The 24,684-nt window shown below is 33.0% G+C and overlaps 1 protein-coding gene across 4 annotated transcripts in view; it reads right to left on the bottom strand.

Annotated features, from left to right (window-relative positions):
* LOC143074563 (SRSF protein kinase 1-like) overlaps positions 1-13,565 on the bottom strand; it is a 41,250-nt gene extending 27,685 nt beyond the window's left edge. Inside the window, exons 1-2 of one of the 4 annotated variants that reach the window (XM_076249974.1) lie at positions 13,464-13,565; positions 13,302-13,374 (exon numbers count right to left, since the gene is read on the bottom strand). In XM_076249974.1, coding sequence (XP_076106089.1) covers positions 13,302-13,374; positions 13,464-13,488 — 98 coding nt within the window. In that variant the 5' untranslated portion in view covers positions 13,489-13,565. Of the gene's footprint in view, positions 1-979; positions 1,102-2,403; positions 2,481-6,549; positions 6,570-13,301; positions 13,375-13,463 lie in introns of those variants that run through there. The other 3 variants (XM_076249984.1, XM_076249977.1, XM_076249979.1) reach the window with 3 other exon arrangements.
* Between the last annotated feature and the right edge of the window lie 11,119 nt (positions 13,566-24,684).

Raw genomic sequence — 24,684 nt, 5'->3', positions numbered from 1 at the left:
AATTAAGAAAGGAAATGGGGAATGTGTCAAACTGTATTTATTTATAATGACACGAATGAAGTCAGGTCTATAAATATATTTATATATATATATCTACTTAGACAATATATGAACAAAACATCGTTATACAAAACAATAATTAATGGAAGGAAATATATTACTAAGAACCTTTCATTGGGAAAATAATGATAATACAACATGCAATGAAAAGTTCATTTTCATCACATAAACCAAACCAGAAACTTTCATTACAGCTGAAGAAACAAGTCAATATTTATTCAACTTTTCTCATTAATCAACTTTCTCCCAATATTGTGTAATTGCTGGGATGGTCCTAAGACTTTTCTTATATATATTTGTCTCATATAATGTTCAATTTATTAGAAAAGAAGCCATGAAGACAATTTCAGAGACAGACTTGTGTAAATCTAGGCTCAGACAAAACATAACATTGGTACAGTAATCACATGTTTAAACAAAAGTTCATTACATCTGTAATATAGAAAACATTGCATAAATCATATTTGTGAGACAAATTCTAGAGTAAATAAGAACTTCCAGTGAACTTACAAAAAGGATATCCCATCCCTAAAATTTGATCATCTCCCATTTAACAAGTTGGACCAGAATTAAATTCCTTTATGCGCAGTCACTTGAAATGTTCTTTGATTGAGTAAAGTTCATCTTAGACTTTGACCAGTGACCACTTACCAGGAGCTGTTTCAAGGTATGTGGACAGACAGACTGACAGGGTGATTCTTATAGACCACCACAATGTTTGTTTGTTGCATTATAAGTTAAGAGGCAAGATATTTAACACAGATAATCAGAGGTCAGCTCCAAACATATAGCAATGCAATGACAGAAGAAACAACATATAATGTGACCTCCTGCAACATTCATGTAAATCTAGGAGATTTATATTGGTAATTGGTATGTAAATCATTGATTATCAATAAGTAAGTAAAAATGTATTAACCTATAGCTATCCAAGTGCAACTCCTTCATGTTCCAGCCTATATTGACAAGTATTTCAGCCAGTGTATACAGTGTGATTTAAGCTGCCTGATTCCAAAATACATCTACCATAAACAAAAGGTTCAGTCCTAGGTTCAGTTTAGACTCTTTTCACTTCAATAATTTTGCAACTGATCAGACTAAAACTTTAAAACCTACTTATGCATGGTGACATTAATAACCCTTTGAAAAACATGTTGGACTATATTAATTTGACTTTGAGTGAAATATGCTATGAACTTGTGTAATGTTATCAATCATAAGCTTTCTATAAGGAGATTTACCACAGCTAATTATATAACATTACTATTTTGTTGATAGTTACAAGCTTTAAGGTAATCAACGGAAGTAGGATCACACATGATGCTTTGTAAACAAGCATTGAAGCACATTAATTAAAATGAGAAGTACATGTTCCAAACTGTGTACAAAAGACAAAATTAATTATGGTTACAATCAAATGTTTTGAAACTTTTTAATTTAGCTATGAAAATGTCAAAGTTAAATTATATTAGGTTTCAGATTCTCAGAAAGCAGGTAAAACTTAATGGCCTCATTTTTGCACTAATAGATAATCAAATCAGTACAAAAGAAAAAGGGACTTAGGAATTCTTGCAATTGTTTAGATAATAATTACATGGCATAGGCGGATCCGAGGAGGGGACTGGCGGGCCCTCCCCCTTTGGTGGGAAAAATTCAGTTGATTATATAGCGAATCACTGAAGCATGACTGGAGCGGGCCCCTCCTTATGAAAAGTTCCAGATCCGCCAATGCATGGCAAAGATAATCCACACTTAATTCAAAATTTTTCTAAACCATCAAAAATAATCATAATGTCTTTATAATTATCATTAAACAACAGATATAAAAATTATGGCTTAGAATATGTGTCCAAAGGACACCATGCTCAATTCACACTAAAAATCTGGGTCAAAACTATTACTTTAGTATCTTAAAGTTCACACCATACAGTAGTAATCATAATGTCTTTATAATTATCATTAAACAACAGATATAAAAATTATGGCTTAGAATATGTGTCCAAAGGACACCATGCTCAATTCACACTAAAAATCTGGGTCAAAACTATTACTTTAGTATCTTAAAGTTCACACCATACAGTAGTAATAGTGCATGTAAACTCAGTTCCATGTTGATTAGATTGCAACTTCACCATAAACTACATGTAACTTTTATAAACCCAAATGTTAACCAGGTAACAAACAGATATATGGACAGACTATGCACAGTCAAGATAACGTTATGTTCTTCTATTCTTGTAGGTCAGGCATCAAAACAGTGTAGGATGAAAACACTGTGAATAATAACACAGGATAAAAGGGATGATATAGGAAATTAGGACATAAAATGGAGTCCCTACTGACCTTGATCTCCCAGTGTAAAACTGCTGCCAATTTTGTTTAAGTATGCCCAGTAATTTGCTCATTCCATAATTCCACATTAAAACCCATCAAATAATTATCCAATCACCATTAACATAAGTCCTATAATAATACTAATTACACCAGATCTCCCAAGTATAACATAATTAACTCTTACAGTTTACTAACAACACACTGTATGTCAATTTCAATAGGTACTCCTCAGAGTCTGAAGGATTACGTCTATTTCTTATGAAACCTATTTGACTCTGACATAGGTCTGAGTGGAATATCTCTGGAGAACAGATACTACTTAAACTTCTGTGATCAATAAATACTCATCTGATATAAACAACACTGTTAATTTCCTTTCCACAGATTTATTTTGGCCATTGTTCAGCCAAGATTGTTGATGGCAAGACTAATTTTTTGACATAGCTCTCAAAAACAAGTTATCTTGTTTCAGATTCTTTTCCCCAGACAAAATGTGTATTCTTGCTAATGCAACTTTAGTATTTGTTTCCGGGATTTCAAAAAGCTTTTCTATTTTATGTAATAGCACAGAACTACGCTGACAAAAAAGAGTTATTTTTGTAATTGCTCAATCTATTATCTTTGAATAGAGTCGAGTGTTTTCATTGAGAAACTATTGTGAACCTGTCAGTTAAATATAGCAACACATTTATTCTGCATATTCTACATTTCATGTCCAATTGTAATTAGGCAGTTCTTGTTCTGAACTTAATGCTTTTCCAGAAATAATTCCTACACAAAAATAAAACAAATTTTATGGATTCAGGCAAAATATCAGAATGATAGATGTATCACAACCGAATCCCTTCTTCTTTCACATATTTCTTATACAGTGTATTCATTATTTCCTTAAACATTGTTAAATGATGCCAGTTCATAATGTTTTTTGAAACTAATGACATGTATTATGCTGTCAAAATACATATGGATCCATGGACTAAATATGCACTTCAATTAACTTTTTAAATTAAAACAAGTTTGTCATTTTCTTCTTCATGTATTTGCATGTTATATTTAATAAACTTCAGCAATAAATTCTACAGCTGTCCAGATATCCAAGTTTCAGAAAGTGTATATGTCTCAAGGGAAACCAATTCTGCAATACTAATCAAACAAGTAAAAAACCCATCTTTATATTCAATCTAGAGATCTGGGATAGCTTTTACATTATGTTACTTTTTCTACAACATTCTTTACTGTACATGTACTCCCCTAAGGTTCATGCTTAAATATTGTATTAAAAAAAATATATTTAAGTGTTCAATTTATTTGCATATCATAATTAAATGCTTTGAAAACAAGAATGAATCCCCAGTACATGGATGCTCCACCAGCAGTATCATTTTCTATGTTCAGTGGACCATGAAATTCGGGTCAATTCTCTCATTTGGCTTACAATTAGAAAGATAATCACAGGGAACATATGTATTAGGTTTCAACTTTTCAAGTTGATTGAACTTCATCAAAAACTACCTTGACCAAAAACTTTAACCAAAAACTTCGACCTGAAGCGGGACAAATGAACGGACAAACGAACTGACGCACAGACTGAAAAACATAATGCCCCTAGGTGGGCCAAAAAAACTTGAGAAGTCAAATACATTAAAACAATAACATTGTAGGATATATTCTTGATAAAAACATTAAGAAATCTGGAACCTATAATTTATTGTCCTAAAGTAGCGAGTCCCTATATATTCATATCCCTCCAAATAAATGAGGAATATGTCCATGGGAAACAGATGATGCCCACACATGCATATAACATCTTTACCTGTCATGCTTGAATGGTAAAAGTGACTACCCAATAAATTGTACTTGATCTGCGTTTTGTGGTAATAAGCGTTGTATTCAAATTTTCCTGATCTTCTGTTCAAGCAAACTTAAGTTAGATTGATTGATTGTTGGTTGCTTAACATCCAGTGGCAAATATTTCATGCATATTTAGGACGAGAACAAGTTAACAATATATAAAATAGGTAGGTCTTGTCACAAGAGAGGCCATCTGGGATGATGATCTTGGAAATTTGGACTGCCACTGGAAAATGAGGGTATATTGGATAGGGACAGAAATTTTGCCTTGCAACAGGCCACCTACGGACCCCTCAAAGAGTTGTTGCAAGGGTTCTTAACGTGCAAAGAATGTGGCACTCTCTTTACACGAGGCATCGCATTTAACGTCCCCATTCTGACCGGACGTGACTGCGAACTTGATACATCCCGCACAGCCAAACGGACTTCCACTTCAGCAAGCGTTTTACTACCGGTTGGACCATATTTCTATTCCCCAGTCACCCTTGGGGGGGAACTGAAGTTAGAGAACAGAAACACACAAACTTCAGAATTTTATCCATTTGTAAAGGGGCAGAACTCCTGCTATGACAAGGGCATCAAAATTACTTGATAACAGATAAATTCTCTTTCCATACTGATTGGATCTGATCCAGTTATTAAAAGAATGTGAGATTATAACACACAACCTGAGGCCAAATTCATTTAACTACACATCTCAAGTTTTTTATTGCAAAATTTAATGAAAAAGTTGTTTGTTTACTAAGGAACATGATTAAAGAATATTTGCCTCAATCGAAAAAAAATGAGAGAAAAAAACTCAAAATAATTACATTTACTAAATAACAGTTGATCCAAACTAAATAAGAAGTTGTTTGTTTGAAGCAGGAAGACATTATTTCTGATATAGTGCTGATCCTTGCTCCTTTATGATGATTGAAAGTTATAAAACTGATCAGTGCTTTTACAAATAATCACACAAAGTTTGCTATAAATAGATCGTTACATCCAGAAAGATACTGATTATCAAAAATCAGCACCTGATACATATTTAATGAATATAATTATATACTTCTTTTTTTAAATTTTCACTGCAGAGTGCAGACAGCCACTAACACTGACTAACATCTTTATAGTTTTCCCAGCACAACAAACTTACATAGAACATACTTATCAAAATGGCATAAAAGCTTTGGTTTAATTTTCCAAAAGTCCATGATAATTTAAAGACATAAAACAAGAATGTGTCCATAGTAAATGGGCTTGGATGCCCCACCCCACTATTAATTTGTATGTTCAGTGGACCCTGAAATAGGGGGTCACAACACAAATTTGGGACAAACAAACTGAAAAAGACCAGAAAACTATCGAAGGTGTCTGGGCATAAAAATGCATGCCAACAAATGTGTTACATTTTAGTGACCCAGTATGAGATACAGCTCAAAATTGTGACCAATGTTTGCTTAAAATAAGTAACTAAGGTTCCTTTTTTCTTTCTATTTGTTACCATTTTTCTATACGGCAAATGCAAGATTTGCCAAAAAAAAATCTGTATTTCTCATATGTTTTTACACGAAGTTCAAAGGTCGCATCAGGTAAAACAATTTAAAATTCATGCTTGTTCACATTAATTTTTTTACATTTTAACTTCAACCTTTATAATGGTTATCTGAATAAAATAGTGTGGGACTCCTGATTGATTATAAATACCTTAGGTGTTGGACTTATTCAAATTGAAAGATTAAATAATTCCAGAAAATCAAATCTGAGTCCTTCAAATTTTCTTTCTTATTTAGTGCAGATATTACTAATTTATTGGAAATTGCCTTACTACTAACTACATTTTAGGTCAACTTATGCCGAAAGAACATATACTTTTTTCTCATGTAACAAAACACTGACATTTTAAGTAACTGGAATTGCTACCAAATTTATCATAGTTTGTTTATTCTTCGAAAAAATAAAATTCGAAACCCTATGGAAAATGCATTGCAATTAATTGCACTTTTGTAATCAGGATTCATACAGTGTATACTAAACTTTCAATACAAGGAATGTGACTTGTCTCTTTGTCTAATTTACTCTCTCTGTCTCTATCCCCCTCTTTCTCTGTTGTCCACATATCAATTATAATATTTAATTTGATTCCATAAACAACACAGATGGGCATCTACATGTATATATATTTATACTACAACATTATGCCTTTAAATTTAAATAGTAATAAAAAGGCTGAAAAATCTATGTTCAATATATTTAAGGGCTATGCAAACAAACCTAATGTTTATTAGTCAATAAAAAATGTATTTGTTCGATCTTTCTTACCTCATTTTAATCTACCTGTTCTTTCCATCACAGACAATCAAATTTGTTTGGAACTTCCGATTGTGATTTTCCGAGTTAAGAAGACAAGTCTTCCAGAAAAGATGTATATTTTCTCGTTCAATAACATTGTTTCGCTGACTATTGATCTTACACCAAAGCAACTTGTGTGCTAATTAACTAAATCAGATACCATCATCAATAATCAAAAACTTCAAAGACACAGATTATATACATATACATGAAATTCAAAAGGACGGAAATATACTAATATACAATAATTTCTGTGATGATGCTGACAGTCAAATTGAATATTGCAATTTAAGACTTTCATCAGTTTTGTTGGTACAGACCATCTATATACACAACAGACATTAGTTGATACATATTTGACTGTTAGCCACATTGATTTCTTTTAAAGTTCTGCAATATATGCTATAAATTGATTGATCTTATATAGAAGTATGTTGAAAGATTTCCCAAGGCTGAATATGAAATTTTTATATTTTTTTAGCATCATATGTACATTACAACTGAAAACTATTTAGGTGGAGCACTCAAACCATGCTGCCTTATAGCAGATATGCATACAAATGTTGAGGCATATATAGGCAGTCACAGGGTTACAAAAATTATCCCAAAACTTACTATGACAATGCCATGAAAATCATTTTCAATTCATTTAAAAGTAAATTTATATACATGTATCTTGTCATTAACTTGAGATTCAAATTGCAAACTTGTCCACTAACAGCTACTGTACTGAATTTAAGAAAATAAACTGTATTTAAGATTGTAACTGGAATTATTCCAGAACTAATCATGGAAGTAATATCGAGTAATAATTATTCCATGAACCAACCAAGTAAATTATCACTTGTGTACATTTGTAAGAGTCCCATTTTAACCAGTAATTGGGCATAAAATCAATCTCCATCAGAACCACAACAAATCAATTGATGAAAACATTCCAGTAAGCCATTAACCAGAAGTCAAATGTTCTATATCCATTAACCTTATACATGTTATAGAACAATACTTTCTTGGATCCGATGCCAGTGTGATTCTGACATGACATATTGTAATATTGATAGAAGGGTCGTAAAAAAAAATGTTATTAAATGTGAAACTTAATGATAAAACAATAGAAATAGTACAAATGTAGTACATGCATATATGCATGATATATGTCATATATGTTATAAACAAGAGGAAAAAAACATAACACAGTAAAACACTGGAAAAATCAATCTTCTATATAAAACTGCAAAAAGTCCTGTTTAAAGAGTGACTCAAAGAGTTAGACTTTCAAATTGCATTGTCCTTCAGTTTCACTTTTTTTTTTTAATTTAAACTAATAAGGAGATGTGGTAAGGTTACCAGAGACAACTATCAAGTTCAAATGACATGGATATATAAGCAATTTATGTCACCGTGACACCTTCAACAATGAGAGAAATATGTACCATTTCATCAGCTGATGGCTATGACATGAAATTAAAGGTGAAATAATTCAAATGTGAAAACTTAACTAACAGTCAAATTTCTAACAATACAATTCATGAATACAAATATGACAAACATGAACATAATGACCAATGACAATGAACTACATGTACACTGGCTCCAGATTTGGAACAGGCACATACAAAATGTGACAGTGTTCAATATTTTTGGAAGCACTTATCTGTATCTGTAGTTGGGCAATGGTTTGACGCTTATATATATATATTTGTTTTTCTTGATTGTACATGTATGACTGTATGAATATTATCAAAAATGCATTTGAGGAGTAAAATAAATCCCAATAAAGATTTGAGTACCATTTCCAAATCAACATAACCTCTACAATTCAGTGAAATTCAACTACAGTAGTGTACTAGTGTTACTTGTTGTTACATGCATGTCTCACCTGGATCTGTGGACCATATCAAAAGCAGACAATTGCAAAACTTTCTCAAATTTTAAGAAATATTTGTTGACATACAAATGTAGACCACAATCATGACAATGCTTTATCTGAAACTGTGTAATTTTAATGATTGTTGTTTGTTTTATGTTTAAAGGCAAATGATTAATGCATATTCAGGGTGGCCCTAATTAAACAATGAATATTTGAGTAAAGGTGCTTAAATTGAGCCTGAGTCAGTCATTTATATTCTTCAAGTTTTAATACACCTCAAGTTTTAGTCATGTGACTTCAGCTAAAATGATGTAGGTCAATATTTATTTATAGTATTGATTATTTTTAAATATGTTATGTCAAAAGTTAGGCTGACAATAACATTTATCTCTTCTTGCTATGACTATGTTATATAAATATTTATAGAACTTTACATTATACAAAGGGAGACAAACCAAGCATAATCTAAATGGTCATTTCCATTTCTTGCTTTCAGAATAGTCAAATCAGAACATTTGATTGGTATAATTTCCTATTTTATATGTACATGTATCATGTCAACAAAACTTCCTTTATGCAATCTTTATATATATTCTTGCAATCTACTTTTCATTTTCTCCCTCAATCTGACTTTTAAAAATCACTGATATTTTGAAAATAAAATGATTCTAGTGAAGCCAGTATACCAATTGATTTAAAACAAAAGAATGGATGTTTCACAATCACCCATTAACCAAGATGTCATCATACAAATGTATAAGGAACAATTTACAACAGCAGAATTATGATACATACACTTCAAACTATTCAAAATACATATCTTACAAAGATCTAGAACAGGCAAAGGGAAATAACTCAAAAAATATATGACTAAAACCAAAAGCAGTAATGTTTCATATGACATGTATTGGATAGCCAAAAACATCAAGTGATATAGTGAATGAATGGGAAACAATTACAGACTGATTTAGGAACAAAACTGCAGCGTCCTTATTTGAGAATTTCATCAATTCTCAATATTTATTTCCTATCAGGTATTCCAATTTATTATAAATGCACATTTTTTTTTACAGAAAATTGTACCCAACATATTTTATTCCAATCATTGTAAACAAAATTCATTAAGAATTGTAAATAGAAAGCAAATAAATTTCATATATGTCATTTGTTGTGTTATTTTTGAGGAGTGTGAATGTTGGTAGTTGTTTATGTTGTGTTCCATTATACCGGCAATATTTTATATATTCTATTCTTGTTATAAATCCTTTCTTAAAATGTCAACGATGCATAATTATCATTCCTAAAGTTTTACATAGCTTATAAAATGTATTGTCAGGTTAACAACATTCTTTGTAGAGCAAAACTGATCTTCACTAAAAGATAAAATAAAAGTTCTTCCTGTCTGTTAGGTCTGAATCAGTCTGCACTGTTGGCCACTAGTCCAATGCCCCAGACTTATAAATTTTTGCAGAACTTTGTTCAGACTAGTAGTCATGATAGTTGGAACAGATTTTGGTGCAGACTGCAAGTTAATAATTTCGCTTGTTAGGAAAAACCAAGTTGGCAACATCACAATTATTTTTTCTTTATTTTAAGCAGCTGCTACCTTTATGCTTGACCTGAAAGTCAATAGGATTATTTCTTTCATCCTAACAAATTTCATTGTAAACAAACCAAGAAACTAAAGTATCCATTCCGAAACCAAGTTTTCATTATTTGTTTTTTTTATTTAAGTAACAGTTATCTCAACTTATACCTGTTCACCAAAAAAAAATCAAGGCTTAAATCACATTTTCTATATTTTCCATCTGTACAAGTTTAATTCCAATCAAGCAAGGGAAACAAATCAACATCCAAAAATAATTTTTACCCCCTATTTTATTAGTGACCTTTGAATTGTTTACATTATCTTATCGGGGCCTTATATAGCTGACTATGCGGTAAGGGCTTTGCTCATTGTTGAAGGCTGTACGGTGACCTATAGTTGTTAATGTCTGTGTCATTTTGATCTTTTGTGGATAGTTGTCTCATTGGCAATCATACCACATCTTCTTTTTTATATTGACCTAATGATCCCAAATCAATAGGCTTCTTTCTCAGTCAGTTCATATCAGTTTCAATCCATTTACTGAAGGGATACTCAAGTTATCTGGGGAGCTTTTCCCAAACACTGTCTGATAAAAAAATCTTACGGTCAGACAGAAATTCATAGTAATATTATTTTAGTTAATATAAAGTAGAAAAGGACAAGTATCTTTTTCAGTCAGACAACCCTATAACAATTTGGCACAGACTGTTATCATCAGAAACGAATTTATTTCTGCCACGGGGACTGACAAAACAATTACTACAATGTATATACATGAACATGTGGGCTCTTAAAGGTTTTTTCAAAGAATATAACAAGAATGTGTCTAAAGTACATGAAGTACACAGATGCCCCATGTGTACTATCATTTTTTATGTATAAAATCCCAAATTTGGCATTTAAATTAGAAAGATCATACATGTATTATAAGGAACATGTTTAAAAAGTTTCAAATTGATCGGACTTCAACTTCATCAAAAACTACATCAACAAAAAACTTAAACCTGAAGCGGGACAGACGAACGACCAGAAAACATAATGCCCATAAATTGGGCATAAAAAAACGAAATATTGTAAGCTTGATGGTGTTTACAAGGTTACATAATGCTATGTATATGACATTCACAACTAGTTATCACTCCACACTAAGTCAGTTTTTACAAGAATGTCCTAAGATTTTGACCACCAAAATTATAAAAGGACTGACACAATTTAAGTATTTTGCAAAAGAAATAACTTTAGGTGAGGACCACCAGGGGAAAAAATTATTTCAAAAACTAACTGATCTAATTCTTATACATGTAATATCTGAGACACGGACTTGGCCATGTTACTTTAACTTTGATCATTCACCCATAAATAAGGTAAGGTAATGTGAATCCTATCTGTAAGAAATGTACAATGTGGACATTGCAATCCATATACCAAATGTAATGTTATTACTCATTGTGAGTATTTCACCTGACTAAAAGACTTATTTTCTTTCATGAAGTCACAGAACCATTAGAATGAGGTCAAGGAAAATGGCCATCTGAACAATGGCAAATTCGTAAAATATGGTTGATACAAAGTATGCATTTGTTTGCACCTGATGTTCAGTAGTTGTTGTTTGTTGATATGGTATATAGGTCAATTCATAAGTGTTTCTTCTTTTTTATATAGATTATAGATTAGATAGTTGGTTTTCCCGTTTGAATAGTTTTACACATTTTTGGGGCCCTTTATAGCTTGCTGTTCGGTGTGAGCCATGGATTTGTGTTGAAACCGCACTTTGACCTATATTGGTTTACTTTTACAGATTGTGACTTGGATAAAGAGTTGTCTCATTGGCACTCATACCACATCTTCCTATATATCTATGAAGCATCCAGATCTTCTACCTTATGAAAATATAAAGCTTTATATTGTATAAAAAAGTGTCACCACTGCTTAATTGTTTATGTACAAATGATGTAATTCCTTTTTCGTTGGAGGGGAGAAAAAAAAAATTAGTTGTCTGTGGATTTGCTCAGATTTTTCTTGGTACATGTATCTGGTTATAGGAAACATTTCAAGGGTAGTTTTAAATATTTGTTCCTGTAAAGTTGACAAATTAGTACCATAACTTAAAGCATATCAGTTACATCACTGATGCTTTAGACCTTATCCCTATTTGGTAATTTGTATCTCTTGATCTGAGAATTTTTGACACTTAAACCTTTTTTAAATACGTGTGTTATGTCTTATGATTGCCATGTCAATGAAAAAACTCTCCATCAGAGACCAAATGACAAAGTAACCAGCAATGACCAAAACTTATACCACCACATAGTACAAATTCAGTGCGGAACAAGAATATGTCCACTGTTCACGGATGCCCCAATCACACAGTCACTTTCATTTCCTATGCTCAGTGGACCGTGAAATTAGGGGTCAGAACTCTAGTTTGGCATTAAAATTAGAAAGATCATATCATAAGGAACATGTATACTAAGTTTCAAGTTGATTGGACGTCAACTTCATCAAAAAATATCTTGACCAAAAACTTTGGCCTGAAGTGGGACAGACAGACGAAGGAACAAACGGACGAACCGATACAAAGACCAGAAAACAATAATGCCCATAAATGGGGCATAAAAAATAAACATGACATTCTGTAATGCTTAAAATATACAAAGGTCTTCTTTGTCGGTGAATGTACATTACTTTATTTAACTAATGTAGTATTGACCCACTTTTTACATGTTGTAAATCATTGGTTATTGATCACACTTGATCATGAAACTCACAAAAATGAAAAAATATTCAATATCAAATTCCTAATGTGTATTTAATTTTAATGCTATGTTTCACTCCAACTGTGCACACATTTTATTGTTAATTGTTTTATTTATCACACAATAATCTCATGTTTTCACATGTTGCTTTGTAAACACGTGGTTTGTCAAAACATTGACAATTCCATGGTTGAGTGACTGCTTCTGCATCCCAATAATACCAATTTCGGAAGCAGGGTTTTACAGAAAAAAGACGATAATTACAACTCATTGTGTATAATCATTAATAGAGTCTTCGTTTCAATTTGATCAACATAACAAATGTTCATAATAAATTGCATGAATCACCAAGGAGGCCTTTGGCAGGTATCCATGGCGTGTACAGATGCTACGGCTATAATAATAATGTAACTTATTTGGTAAAGCATGTATGTCTATGGTTAAATATAGGCAAAAGAGATAAACAATTTCCTTAAAGGAAGAAATTAGATAAACTCGATGTACTCACGATCTTTTCTTCTCGTCAGTTTTGAACCGAGACTTCGCTTTTGACCGCTTCTTTTTCGCTTGAAGCACTAAAGCTGCAATGAAAATATAAACCAGTAAGTCAAAAAGCCCATTGAATGTTTGTCAATTTAGTTTTAAGTGACAATAAACCTAAATATAGTACCTTTTCGGGGAATTTTTGAGCTCATCCTAGCTGTTTTCTGTCATTTGTTAATTCATTCTTCATGACGCATGCGTACGTTTGAATGACGAGTCTAAACTTCCGTTATCGTACATCATTACAAAGTGCGCGTTACTAATATACAGTAGCAAATATTGTCCAACCTCGACAGGCGTAAACGCACACTGACAAGTAATCAATCGTACGCTAGAAGTAAAGCAAAACTAAATAATCTATTGTATCTACTTTATTTGTATAAAAATGCTCACAGGCTCAGCTAGAAAGCTGTCTAAAAATGATCAAAAATCAGTGTCAAAAATTTGTCCAAGATTCGGGAGCTGAATTCTTGGCACAAGTACTTGTGGCATTGGCTCCTCACATTTAATTATATTTTTTTATCTAAATTTTAACTTATTTTCGGTTATCGAATGATTAGGCAGAGACTTGTCAGCCACAGGTAAAAAAAAAAGGGGGGTTCTTTTTCCCTCAGTATTTGAAGGTATACCCATAGTATACGGTATATATATGGTAACTTTTTAGAATGTCAAATATATTAATAGGTTCCATTTTGTGGTTTAGGTACTTGGGGACCAGACCATTTTTTTTTTTGCCATCTTCTTTTTATCCAAAATCTTTTAAATTTTCGCCGGTTTCGGCAGTCAGGCTATTTTAAAATGTCATCAATTTCGTTTATTTTCGCGACGGTATTTTGTATTATGAGAACATACATATACTACATATAACTTGTATTGGCTATTAACATAATCAGTCAGGATCCTACATCGTCAAAATTATCTCCCCATTACGCCAGTTCATTTTCACAATCGTAGAAATGGAAGCCATAATGATTGTAGGGATGACGCTGCCAATTTTGCTCTCGGAAACCGATAAATTTATCCACATTGCACCATTACAATCCTTAAGGTTATGTCAGTTGTATTTTAAAAGACAAATGTATCAACTAGCTAATGAGCATCAGGTAATGATCTTGTCTGCATTGATTCAACTTAAAACTATTGTCTGACCGGTTGTCAGGTGGAATTTTCGAAAATTCATAAACATTTAAAAAAATTCTAATAAAATATTTCGTGGAAGGGCAGACTAGTTTTTTTTTAGTGGTTGAAGACTATAAACCCTAGTTTTCACACACACAAAATTATAATTTTTCGAAGATATGCATTTTCATCATCCAACTTGAAAGACTGTCAAGTACTTTCAGTAAAAAAATAGCTATTCGAACACACCTACTCTGTTTTTGTGATTCATTAGATAGGTATTTCACTTGACCCATATATTTCATCTTTTAGTACTGTGATTTTTTTATGTTATAAAGTCAACCTGTAGCTTTGATATATAAAAATGATAGAATATGAAGCGAGACGATGTATGAATTATTCTTGCTTTGTACGATATCAAGACAAAATATTCAACTCAAACACGCCCTAACATAAAAAAAGTGCACTCGATTGTCTCTTTTCGATACAATTATTACCCATTTTTTGAAATTTTTTCTTGAGTCACATAATGGAAGGGCAGATACGATTATTACTGAACTAATGGATTGATATGTTTTCCGTCCGTGGTAATTTTTTTAAAAAAATCGGAGGTTATGCATTTTCTACATCCAACTTGAAAGATACCCTTGTCGTCGACTTGATATCTAATTGTTGTGCTTAACTATGTACTAAATAAATTGAAAATTTATGCAAATGGTGTTTTTAAAATAAAACACTTCGTAATTGAGAAGAAAATTGTAATTTTGTTTGTTTCTATTAACTTTTAAAATTTTTGTCATTATAGTAAACATTACAGTAAGCATTTATCGCCTTCTCTAACAAAGAGCTTCGATTCTTTGGTTCTATTTCAACCGGGTTTCCGACTGATGATCAAGTATAAATTCCAAGTTAACTATCCGCGTCGGTCACAGATATATTATATCAGGAACATATTATAATATATGGTTCCCAAATTATATAGAGAGCGAGTCTTGCGGGAAATGATAGCGAATATCAAATACTAGTACATTTTTATTTTTAGTATATTTTAACTACACACATTTTGACAGTGTTTTCACCTACGTTTTTTTTATGATCCAGACAAAACTTAAGTTTCCATATTGCATTTATTTGTAGTCTTATCCTTACTTACTATATATAGTTACATGCACATATTTGACTTTGAATCCATAATGAATAATAGTATAAAATGGGTTTGGACGAACGATCCATTGGCGGATCCAGGGGGGGGGGGCTTTTTTGGCCGCTCAATGCATTTGAATGAGGGTATATAGTTGGAACCCCCCCTTTTTGTCCTGGGTTGGGAACCCGCCTTTTTAAAATGGCTGGATTCGCCCCTGCGATCGATGATTCAGAAACGAGGAGTACCCGAATTGCATCCACGCTTTATAATTTACATCATTAAAAATCGTATTTATATACAGACGTTTTGCTTTCTATCTTCAAATATTTAGATCAATTTGACATTAGTCCATGCTCACCATGTAAGGTGACTTATAGGTCCATTGTGCCGTGCCGGGTGTATTAAAAGATTTATCGTATATTATATGGTCTTATATGTTTATATATAAAAAGGAAGATGTGGTGTGATTGCCAATGAGACAACTGTCCACAAGAGACCAAAATGACACAGACATTAACAACTATAGGTCACCATACGGCCTTCAACAATGAGCAAGGCCCATACCGCATAGTCAGTTATAAAAGGCCCCGATATGACAATGCAAAACAATTCAAACAAGAAAACAAACGGACTTATTTAAATAAAAAAATGAACGAAAAACAAATATGTAACACAAAAACAAAATATAATCTGTACATATTTACACACGTCACTATAATAAATAATTTACTCACTTTACTTACTTACTATAATGTCAAATCATAAAAATACAAATTGTTTAATTAATTTCAAAGTAATCTTGTAAGAATTTTGCAGCTATTTTTGTTGAAAATGTGCAATTTGGGTACTCGTAGCAAATTGGGTACTGTGACTTTATAAAACAGAAAAACGCAAGAAAAAATAAATGAAATTAATACGGGAAACGAAAAAGTTATAGATTTTGGAAACAATTAAGGGGAGGGCAAGCAAATTGTCCTACCCCAAGTACATATGCCACAGATGGCACACATTGATATATTGGACTCCTCATCACGCTCATCTTACGACCTGACTACGTTCATACTACGACCATTTCGAGTTCTAGTTATGCTCATTGTCATTGTTACATAAAATATATAACCGCTCTCCAGGTTTTGTTTGAAACATCAATTTTAATTGAACCATAGAAAGACCATGAACATGTATAGCAATGCTTCTACAGTCACTAACACAGACACAAATGATATTGTTATTAAGAGAGCGAAAAAGAAGAAGAAGAAGGAGAAATGTTAGACGGCGAGGTCCTGTTGGGTTTGTCCTTGGTTATCAGCCGAAAGGAGACTCCAGTTTGCTCATTATGATCAGTTGATGAACGAGTTAATAATCAAGGAACTTTCTTTCTTTATTTTTTTTTGAAAATGCCACCAAAAATGTTCTATGAACTTTTTACAGAGTTCTCTCTCCACTACCTCTACCTCTACCCTACCACTATGCCCACCAGTTCTTGTAAATTTTGGTGGCATGGATGTAGTTTTTCCGAGAAATCTACGTATTAAAGAGAAATAGAAGGTACAATGTATGAGACAGTATTTATATGGGACACGAAGTTGACGTTATTGCTGAAAGCGTAGTAAGATCGCGCTATGCACGTGTTATGATCTAAGCCTATGATCGTGGTAAGATCGTGCTATAATCACAGTAGAATCGTAGTGTGGAGATCGTGTTGCAATCGGATAAATCGTGATATGGTTGTAGTGAGAACGTGATGAGCGTAGTAAGATCATGATAATGATGATGAGGTGTCAGAATAAACGGTGGTTAGAACGTGTTATAATCGTAGCAGAATCGTTGTAGAAGCTTAATGAGGACGTACAAAGAAGTAGGATCGTGGAAATATCCACAGGTTATATTTTCATGCCGCTCATACCGCGATCTCACCACGATCTGAATTTGTTTTAGATCGCAGTGAGCGTGGTTTGATCGTGCCGCATGGTCTAGTGTGACTGGGGCTTTAAGTGTTGATAAAATGTTAATTCCATGTTAATGCTTAAATTGAAGGGTATGGATGGAGTTTACAGAATAAGCCTCGGTCACACCTTACCGGATAGCTCGAACGGACGCCTAACGGGTGACTTTTTTCAATCCGTTCATGTCCGTTAGACGTCCGTTCTTATCCGTTAGACGTCCGTCCATATCCTTTGCATGTCCGTTAAGCGTACGTTTTATCCGTCGGCGTCCGTTCTGTCCAGTGGGAAATTTTGAGCATGTTCAAAACTTTGAACGGACATCCAACGGATAAAATGTCCGTTGAACGTCCGTTAGGCGTCCGTTTTGTACGGTACTCGTCCGTTTCGTTTCCGTTTTGTATCCGTTACGTGTCCGTTATATATCCGTTGGAGGTCTGGAAGATAAATTCACCAACGGACTTCTACCCGACGTTTAACGGATAAAACGGATGTTGAACGGATGAGAAACGGACTTCTACCGGACGTATAACGGATAAAACGGATGATGAACGGATCTGAAACGGATAAATGCAAATTGAGAAATTTCGCGTCAGAAATGCCAATTATTGGTATGTCAGATTTCTTAAGGTTCATGAATTCTTATTATTCCTAATCGATCTTAGAGTATCATGAGGCACGTCTTCACAATCAAGCAGTTCTTATTCAGGCCAGACACTGCCTTTTGATGGAATTTTGAAGAATAAACCAAAACCAGTTACACAGAAACATTTTGAATATATATATGCGATTTACATGTATTATTATTGTCGCCTTTGATTTTTCCGTATATCTTGTTCATCCGTTTTATCCGGTACGCTTCCGTTAGGTGTCCGTTTAATGCGGTACTCGTCCATTGGATGTACGTTCGACATCCGTTCTGTCCGGAACGTGTCCGTTTCTCGTACGTTGCATATCCGGTGTGTGTCCGTTATGCATCCGTTACACGTCCGTTTTATTCGTTCAGTACATCAACGGACTCCCAACGGATAACAATTTTGTCAACGGACAACTTTTATTTTCATCCGTTAGGCGTCCGTTCGTGCTTTCCGGTAAGGTGTGACCGAGGCTATTATATAGAGCTGAGATAAAGAAAATAATAGGCAATAAGTGCAGAATAAACGTGACAAACAGTATTATTAATACAAACAGAGAAAACCGACAAACAAAAAATAAAGAATAGAGGATGCCAAAATATAAAGGAGAATAGAAAAAAAAGAGCTAACAAAATTAAAAAAACAAACAAAAATGAAGGATCCCCATCCAGACTCTCTTATTACACATTTTAAAAAGCTCTTTACAAAGTCAAATAATAAAAATACCGAACTCTATATGTAATGACCTTGAAAATGGCAAAATCAAAACCTCAAACACACCAAACGTAAACATAACAACAGCCATAAGTTATTACATCCACTGAGAAAGAAACGAAAAATGGATATAAGATTTCAAAACTTTCATGGTAACGTTACCACAAGAAAAGAAGTAAAGACCCCCCCCCCCCCCCCCGCCCCTGAAAAAACACACAACAAAAGGAATTAGAAAAATAGTAATTTCAACACCATGCATCAGCATTTATACGACAAAGTGCTGTCAATGCTTATCTATGTGCACATGGGATGCAATATACTAGTACTGACAGCATCTTACATTATAATACGGGCTAATGTCATAAACGTTGAAGATTAATAAATAAAGCAAACAGTAGTATATCGCTGTTCAAAACTCATAAATCCATGGTCAAAAAACAAAATCGGGGTAACAAACTAAAACTGAGGAAAACGCATTAAATATAAGAGGAGAACAACGCCGGACACAACATTACGATGTAACACACACAGAAACGGACTAAGCATTAGACAAAATCCAAATCCAATACATGAATTTGGGATAGATAAGTACCGTGAAACGTCTTACAGTAATGTGAATTCACACTCAAAAATAAAACATAGGTAACCTTCAATTCATTAGTTCAAAAATACAATACAATTAAAAAGTGTTATTAGTTCGCGTACACACGTTCTAACTTTCCACACTGCGACAATACATTAATCTGTCAACTTTTAACTTTGAATCTTCAATGTTCTATCTCCTGTAACAGACAAAATGTGTCCAGTTAGGAAAATATAAATATAATTCGCGGATCCAGGGTGGGGACGGGTCCGTGGTTTGGACCCCATCAATGCATTTCAATGGGACATATGGTTGGAACCCCTTCTATCCTGGGTCGGGAAACCCCTTTGAAAATGGCAGGATCCATCCATGTATATTTTGAAACATATTGCAAAATATGAGCAGAATAACTTATATATGACGCTTCTTATGGAAAGTAATTTTTAAACTGATCCAACAGCATATAGAAATCAATAATAGCTATTTAAAACCAGTTTATTCCCTTTAAATATTAATTTTCTTGTAGTTAGAAGAGTAACCTTATATTAGACACAAGTCAAGTACATAGATATAGGAAGATGTGGTATGAGTGCCAATGAGACAGCTCTCCATTCAAGTCACAATCTATAAAAGTAAACCATTATAGGTCAAGATACGGTCTTCTATGGAACGCCGTAGCTGCCTTATGTGTACTTGTTTTTAGATACGCTTATACTTTTCAATATATGCACATAGTTTTTCTATATATGCACATACTTTTTCTCTATATGCACATACTTTTTCTCTATATGCACATAGTTTACTTTATATGCACATAGTTTACTTTATATGCACATAGTTTTTCTATATATGCACATAGTTTTTCTATACATGCACATAGTTTTACTATATATGCACATACTTTTTCTCTATACGCACATACTTGTTCTCTATATGCACATAGTTTACTTTATATGCACATAGTTTTTCTCTATATGCACATCTGTTACTTATTCGTTTTTAATGCGCGGAGTATACGGTTGCACTTTGAATTAAATCGTTTTTCAATTGTGTTCATGTCTCTGGTGGTAACAATGTGTTCTTACAGATGAAATGAACCTATAAGCGCGATTGCAACCGTTCCAGTGCTCGGTTAATACCCTGTTACTTATTCACTTATAATACGTTTGTTGTACGTTGCACCTTTTAAAAAAAAAATCAATTGTGCCCATGTCTCTTGGTGTAACAATGTGTTCTTAGAGATGAAATGACCCTATTAGCGCGCATGTACCCGTTCCAGCGCTCGGTTGACACCCTGTTATCTATTCGTTACCTATTCACTTGTAATACGTTTGTTGTACGTTGCACCTTTTAGAAAAGGATTTTCAATTGTGTTCATGTCTCTGGTGGTAACAATATGATCTTAGAGATTGAATGACCCTATTAGCGCGTATGTTCCCGTTCCAGCTCTCGGTTAATACCCTGTTACCTATTTGTTACCTATTCGTTACCTATTCACTTATAATACGTTTGTTGTACATTGCACCTTTTAGAAAAGGATTTTCAATTATGTCCTTGTCTCAGGTGGTAACAATGTGTTCTTAGAGATGAAATAACCCTATTACTGCGTATGTACCAGTTCCAGCGCTCGGTTAATACCCTGTTACCTATTCGTTACTTATTCGCTTATAATACGTTTGTAATACTTTTTATGTGTAGTGTAGTATGTTCAGACTTATTTTTGTTTGTACGTTTTGGATGATTTTGTTTAAATATTCCATGTGTAATGGCAGTGTAAACATTCAGAGTTTGAATTTATTATAGTAAATTTAACATTTAAGAGAAAGCTGTACTTGTCACAAAGCTGCCACCAAAAAATAGGGACATTGCTTTAATCTACAATTTTCTATGACAATGATAAATGTTCATTAAGAAGAGCAAATTTTTATCTTTTATTCATCATATTTGATTTTCAACCATATTTGTAAGGGTTCTCCAAGGAAAATATGTGCAAAAGCAGAAACATGTAAATACTTTAATTTTATATAACAGGTAACAGGTTATTTACCGAGCGCTGGAACGGGTACATGCGTGCTAATAGGGTAATTTCATCTCTAAGAACACATTGTTACCACAAGAGACATGGACAAAATTGAAAATCCTTTTCTAAAAGGTGCAACGTACAACAAACGTATTAAAAGTGAATAAGTAACATGGTATTAACAGAGCGCTGGAACTGGTGCATGCGCGCTAATAGGGTCATTTCATCTCTTAGAAAACATTATTACCACCAGAGATATGAACTTAACTGAAAATCCTTTTCTAAAAGGTTCTACGTACAAAAAACGTATTATAAGTGAATAGGTAACAGGGTATTAACCGAGCGCTGGAACGGATACATGCGCGCTAATAGGGTAATTTCATTTTTTAAAACACATTGTTACCATCAAAGACACGAACACAATTGAAAATCCTTTTTTAAAAGGTGCAACTTACAACAAACGCATTATCAGTGAATAGGTAACGAATAGGTAACAGGTTAATTACCGAGCGCTGGAATAGGTATATGCGCGCTAATAGGGTCATTTCATCTCTAAGAACACATTGTTACACCAAGAGACATGGGCACAATTTAATTTTTTTTTTAAAGGTGCAACGTACAACAAACGTATTATAAGTGAATAAGTAACAGGGTATTAACCGAGCACTGGAACGGTTGCAATCGCGCTTATAGGGTCATTTCATCTGTAAGAACACATTGTTACCACCAGAGACATGAACACAATTGAAAAACGATTTAATTCAAAGTGCAACCGTATAATCCGCGCATTAAAAACGAATAAGTAACAGATGTGCATATAGAGAAAAACTATGTGCATATAAAGTAAACTATGTGCATATAGAGAACAAGTATGTGCTTATAGAGAAAAAGTATGTGCATATATAGTAAAACTATGTGCATATATAGAAAAACTATGTGCATATATAGAAAAAGTATGTGCATATAAAGTAAACTATGTGCATATAAAGTAAACTATGTGCATATAGAGAAAAAGTATGTGCATATATAGAAAAACTATGTGCATATATTGAAAAGTATAAGCGTATCTAAAAACAAGTACACATAAGGCAGCTACGGCGTTCCATAGTCTTCAACACTAAGCTTTGGTATGCACGTACCAAACAGCAAGCTACAAAGAGCACCAAAAATTAACTGGTGTAAAACCATTCAAACGGGAACATAGTCCAATTCCTTGTTCCATCTTATTTAAGCCAGAATAAGATTGATGCATAATTCCAATATAATATCTTTGGAGATATAGATAACAATACAATGAGGAAATGTCCAGGTATTGTAAAACGACTGATTTTGTTTAGCTACTTTCATCTAGCACAATGTAAAAGAAAAATGTCAACGCCTTCTGCCGCCGACGAAGTTTTATTGCAATTAATATTATTGTGTATTCAGAATCTATAGGATATGTGTTGTCATTGTAAGACAACATACACTACCAAGAATTTACCTACGTTTTTTTTTTTTTTTTGGTATATTTCTACCCTCTTGCATATCAGTACTGTTTGGTAAGACTAAACACTTATAATGTTATACATGTACTTTCTATTAATTCAGTTCTGTTTATTATTGTTATAAAATAACTGTACAGTTACTGTCTAATTCTATAAATTTTGGGGTATTCACATTGCTTTCATGTTTTTTATTTTCAAATGTTCTTCCATATTTGTTATTTATCTATCCCAAATTTAGTGTATAAAGGATATATGTCTAAATGTATTGTAAAACGACGTTTTACTAAAACTGCATGACATTTCTTACATATTATTCATTTCAGACAATTTCTACCTCATCATGTTATTATTCCCTAGCTAAATTGGGCGCATTACAGGATATATATGCAAAACAACAATATTTTTTTTTTTTTTTGTTGTTGAAAAATTGGAAATTGAAAATAGATGCTTTTGTTTAAATTTTGATCAGTTATGGGGACTAAGGTATTATAATACTATTAATTTTAGCGAATACCCCTTCATGAAAAATTATCTTCACAATTTAAACCGCTCAATATAGATTGCATTATTACGCTTTTAAATATAAAATACTGTTTTAATCTATAAATTGAATCCAAACCAATTATAATTAAAAACCAATTGTTCAGAGAACAATTGAAAGTCTTTCCACACCAAAGAAATTATGATAAGAAGGTAGTTTCTTCATACTGAGGCGATAAATTATGGTTTAATTATCTTTTTGAGTGATATATAAGGGAGATTATATGCTATTTCCGGTGAAATAAATGTCACATCCGGTCTCATATGATAGCTGCTTTCACACTGATTCCAAAAATATATAGTTTCTATATACTTTTGTATGTAGAATGGGAGATAATTGGCCACTTCCGGTTTGTTGGAAGTCATTTTTAGTCTTCAGTAATCTGTTCATGTATCTATATGACAAAATATATGGATTCTGAGTACTTTTATGTGAAAAAATTGCAAAAAAAGCTACTTCCGGTTTTCTAAAGGTCACTTCCGGTAGCCATTTTTCAAGGTCATTTGTCATTTAACCTTTTGTATAAGGTCAAATGTCTTTATTATGAACTTAATTGAAGTTATAATCAAATAACCTCATATCAAGACATTCCAGGGGCACCAACTCCTATAAGATGCCATTTAATTGTATAAGACTAAATGTAGCATATCTTCATTACAATAAAGCAGACATTTTGCACTTGTTCTTTTATATGTATCTCTCAAAGTGTCAGAGAAAATGCAAAAACAAGCAAAAGTCACTATTGAGAACTTGACCTTGACCTTTGACCTTGACCTAATTTTCTAAGTTAGGACCCAGGGGACTCAAATAAAAACATTCCAGGGTTATACGGTTAACGGTTTATGAGTTAAAAAAACATACGAACAAATTTATTCCGTAAAGGTAGATAACTCGTATAAAATTTCATCGAATCGCTTCGATCCAAATACGCCAAAAATTACTGAGGATATAACGAACAATTTGTAAAAAGAATTTTGTCGATATCTTTTTTTGTTGCGAAGGAGATGCACACAGATGACAAACAGTGAATAGGGAGATAACTCTTACAAAGAAAATGGTTCGGCTTAGCAGGGTAAAATTTAAAAGCGCATAAACTATACGATACCATATTAGAAATATCTAAGTGACATATTGCGAAACAAACATTTATCGCAAGAACAAA

Source organism: Mytilus galloprovincialis, chromosome 1 (assembly GCF_965363235.1).
Source record: "Mytilus galloprovincialis chromosome 1, xbMytGall1.hap1.1, whole genome shotgun sequence".
In the NCBI taxonomy this organism is placed as follows: Eukaryota; Metazoa; Mollusca; class Bivalvia; order Mytilida; family Mytilidae; genus Mytilus; species Mytilus galloprovincialis.
The sequence above is the reverse complement of the archived record's forward strand: the minus strand, read 5'-3'. Positions and strand labels throughout refer to the sequence as shown.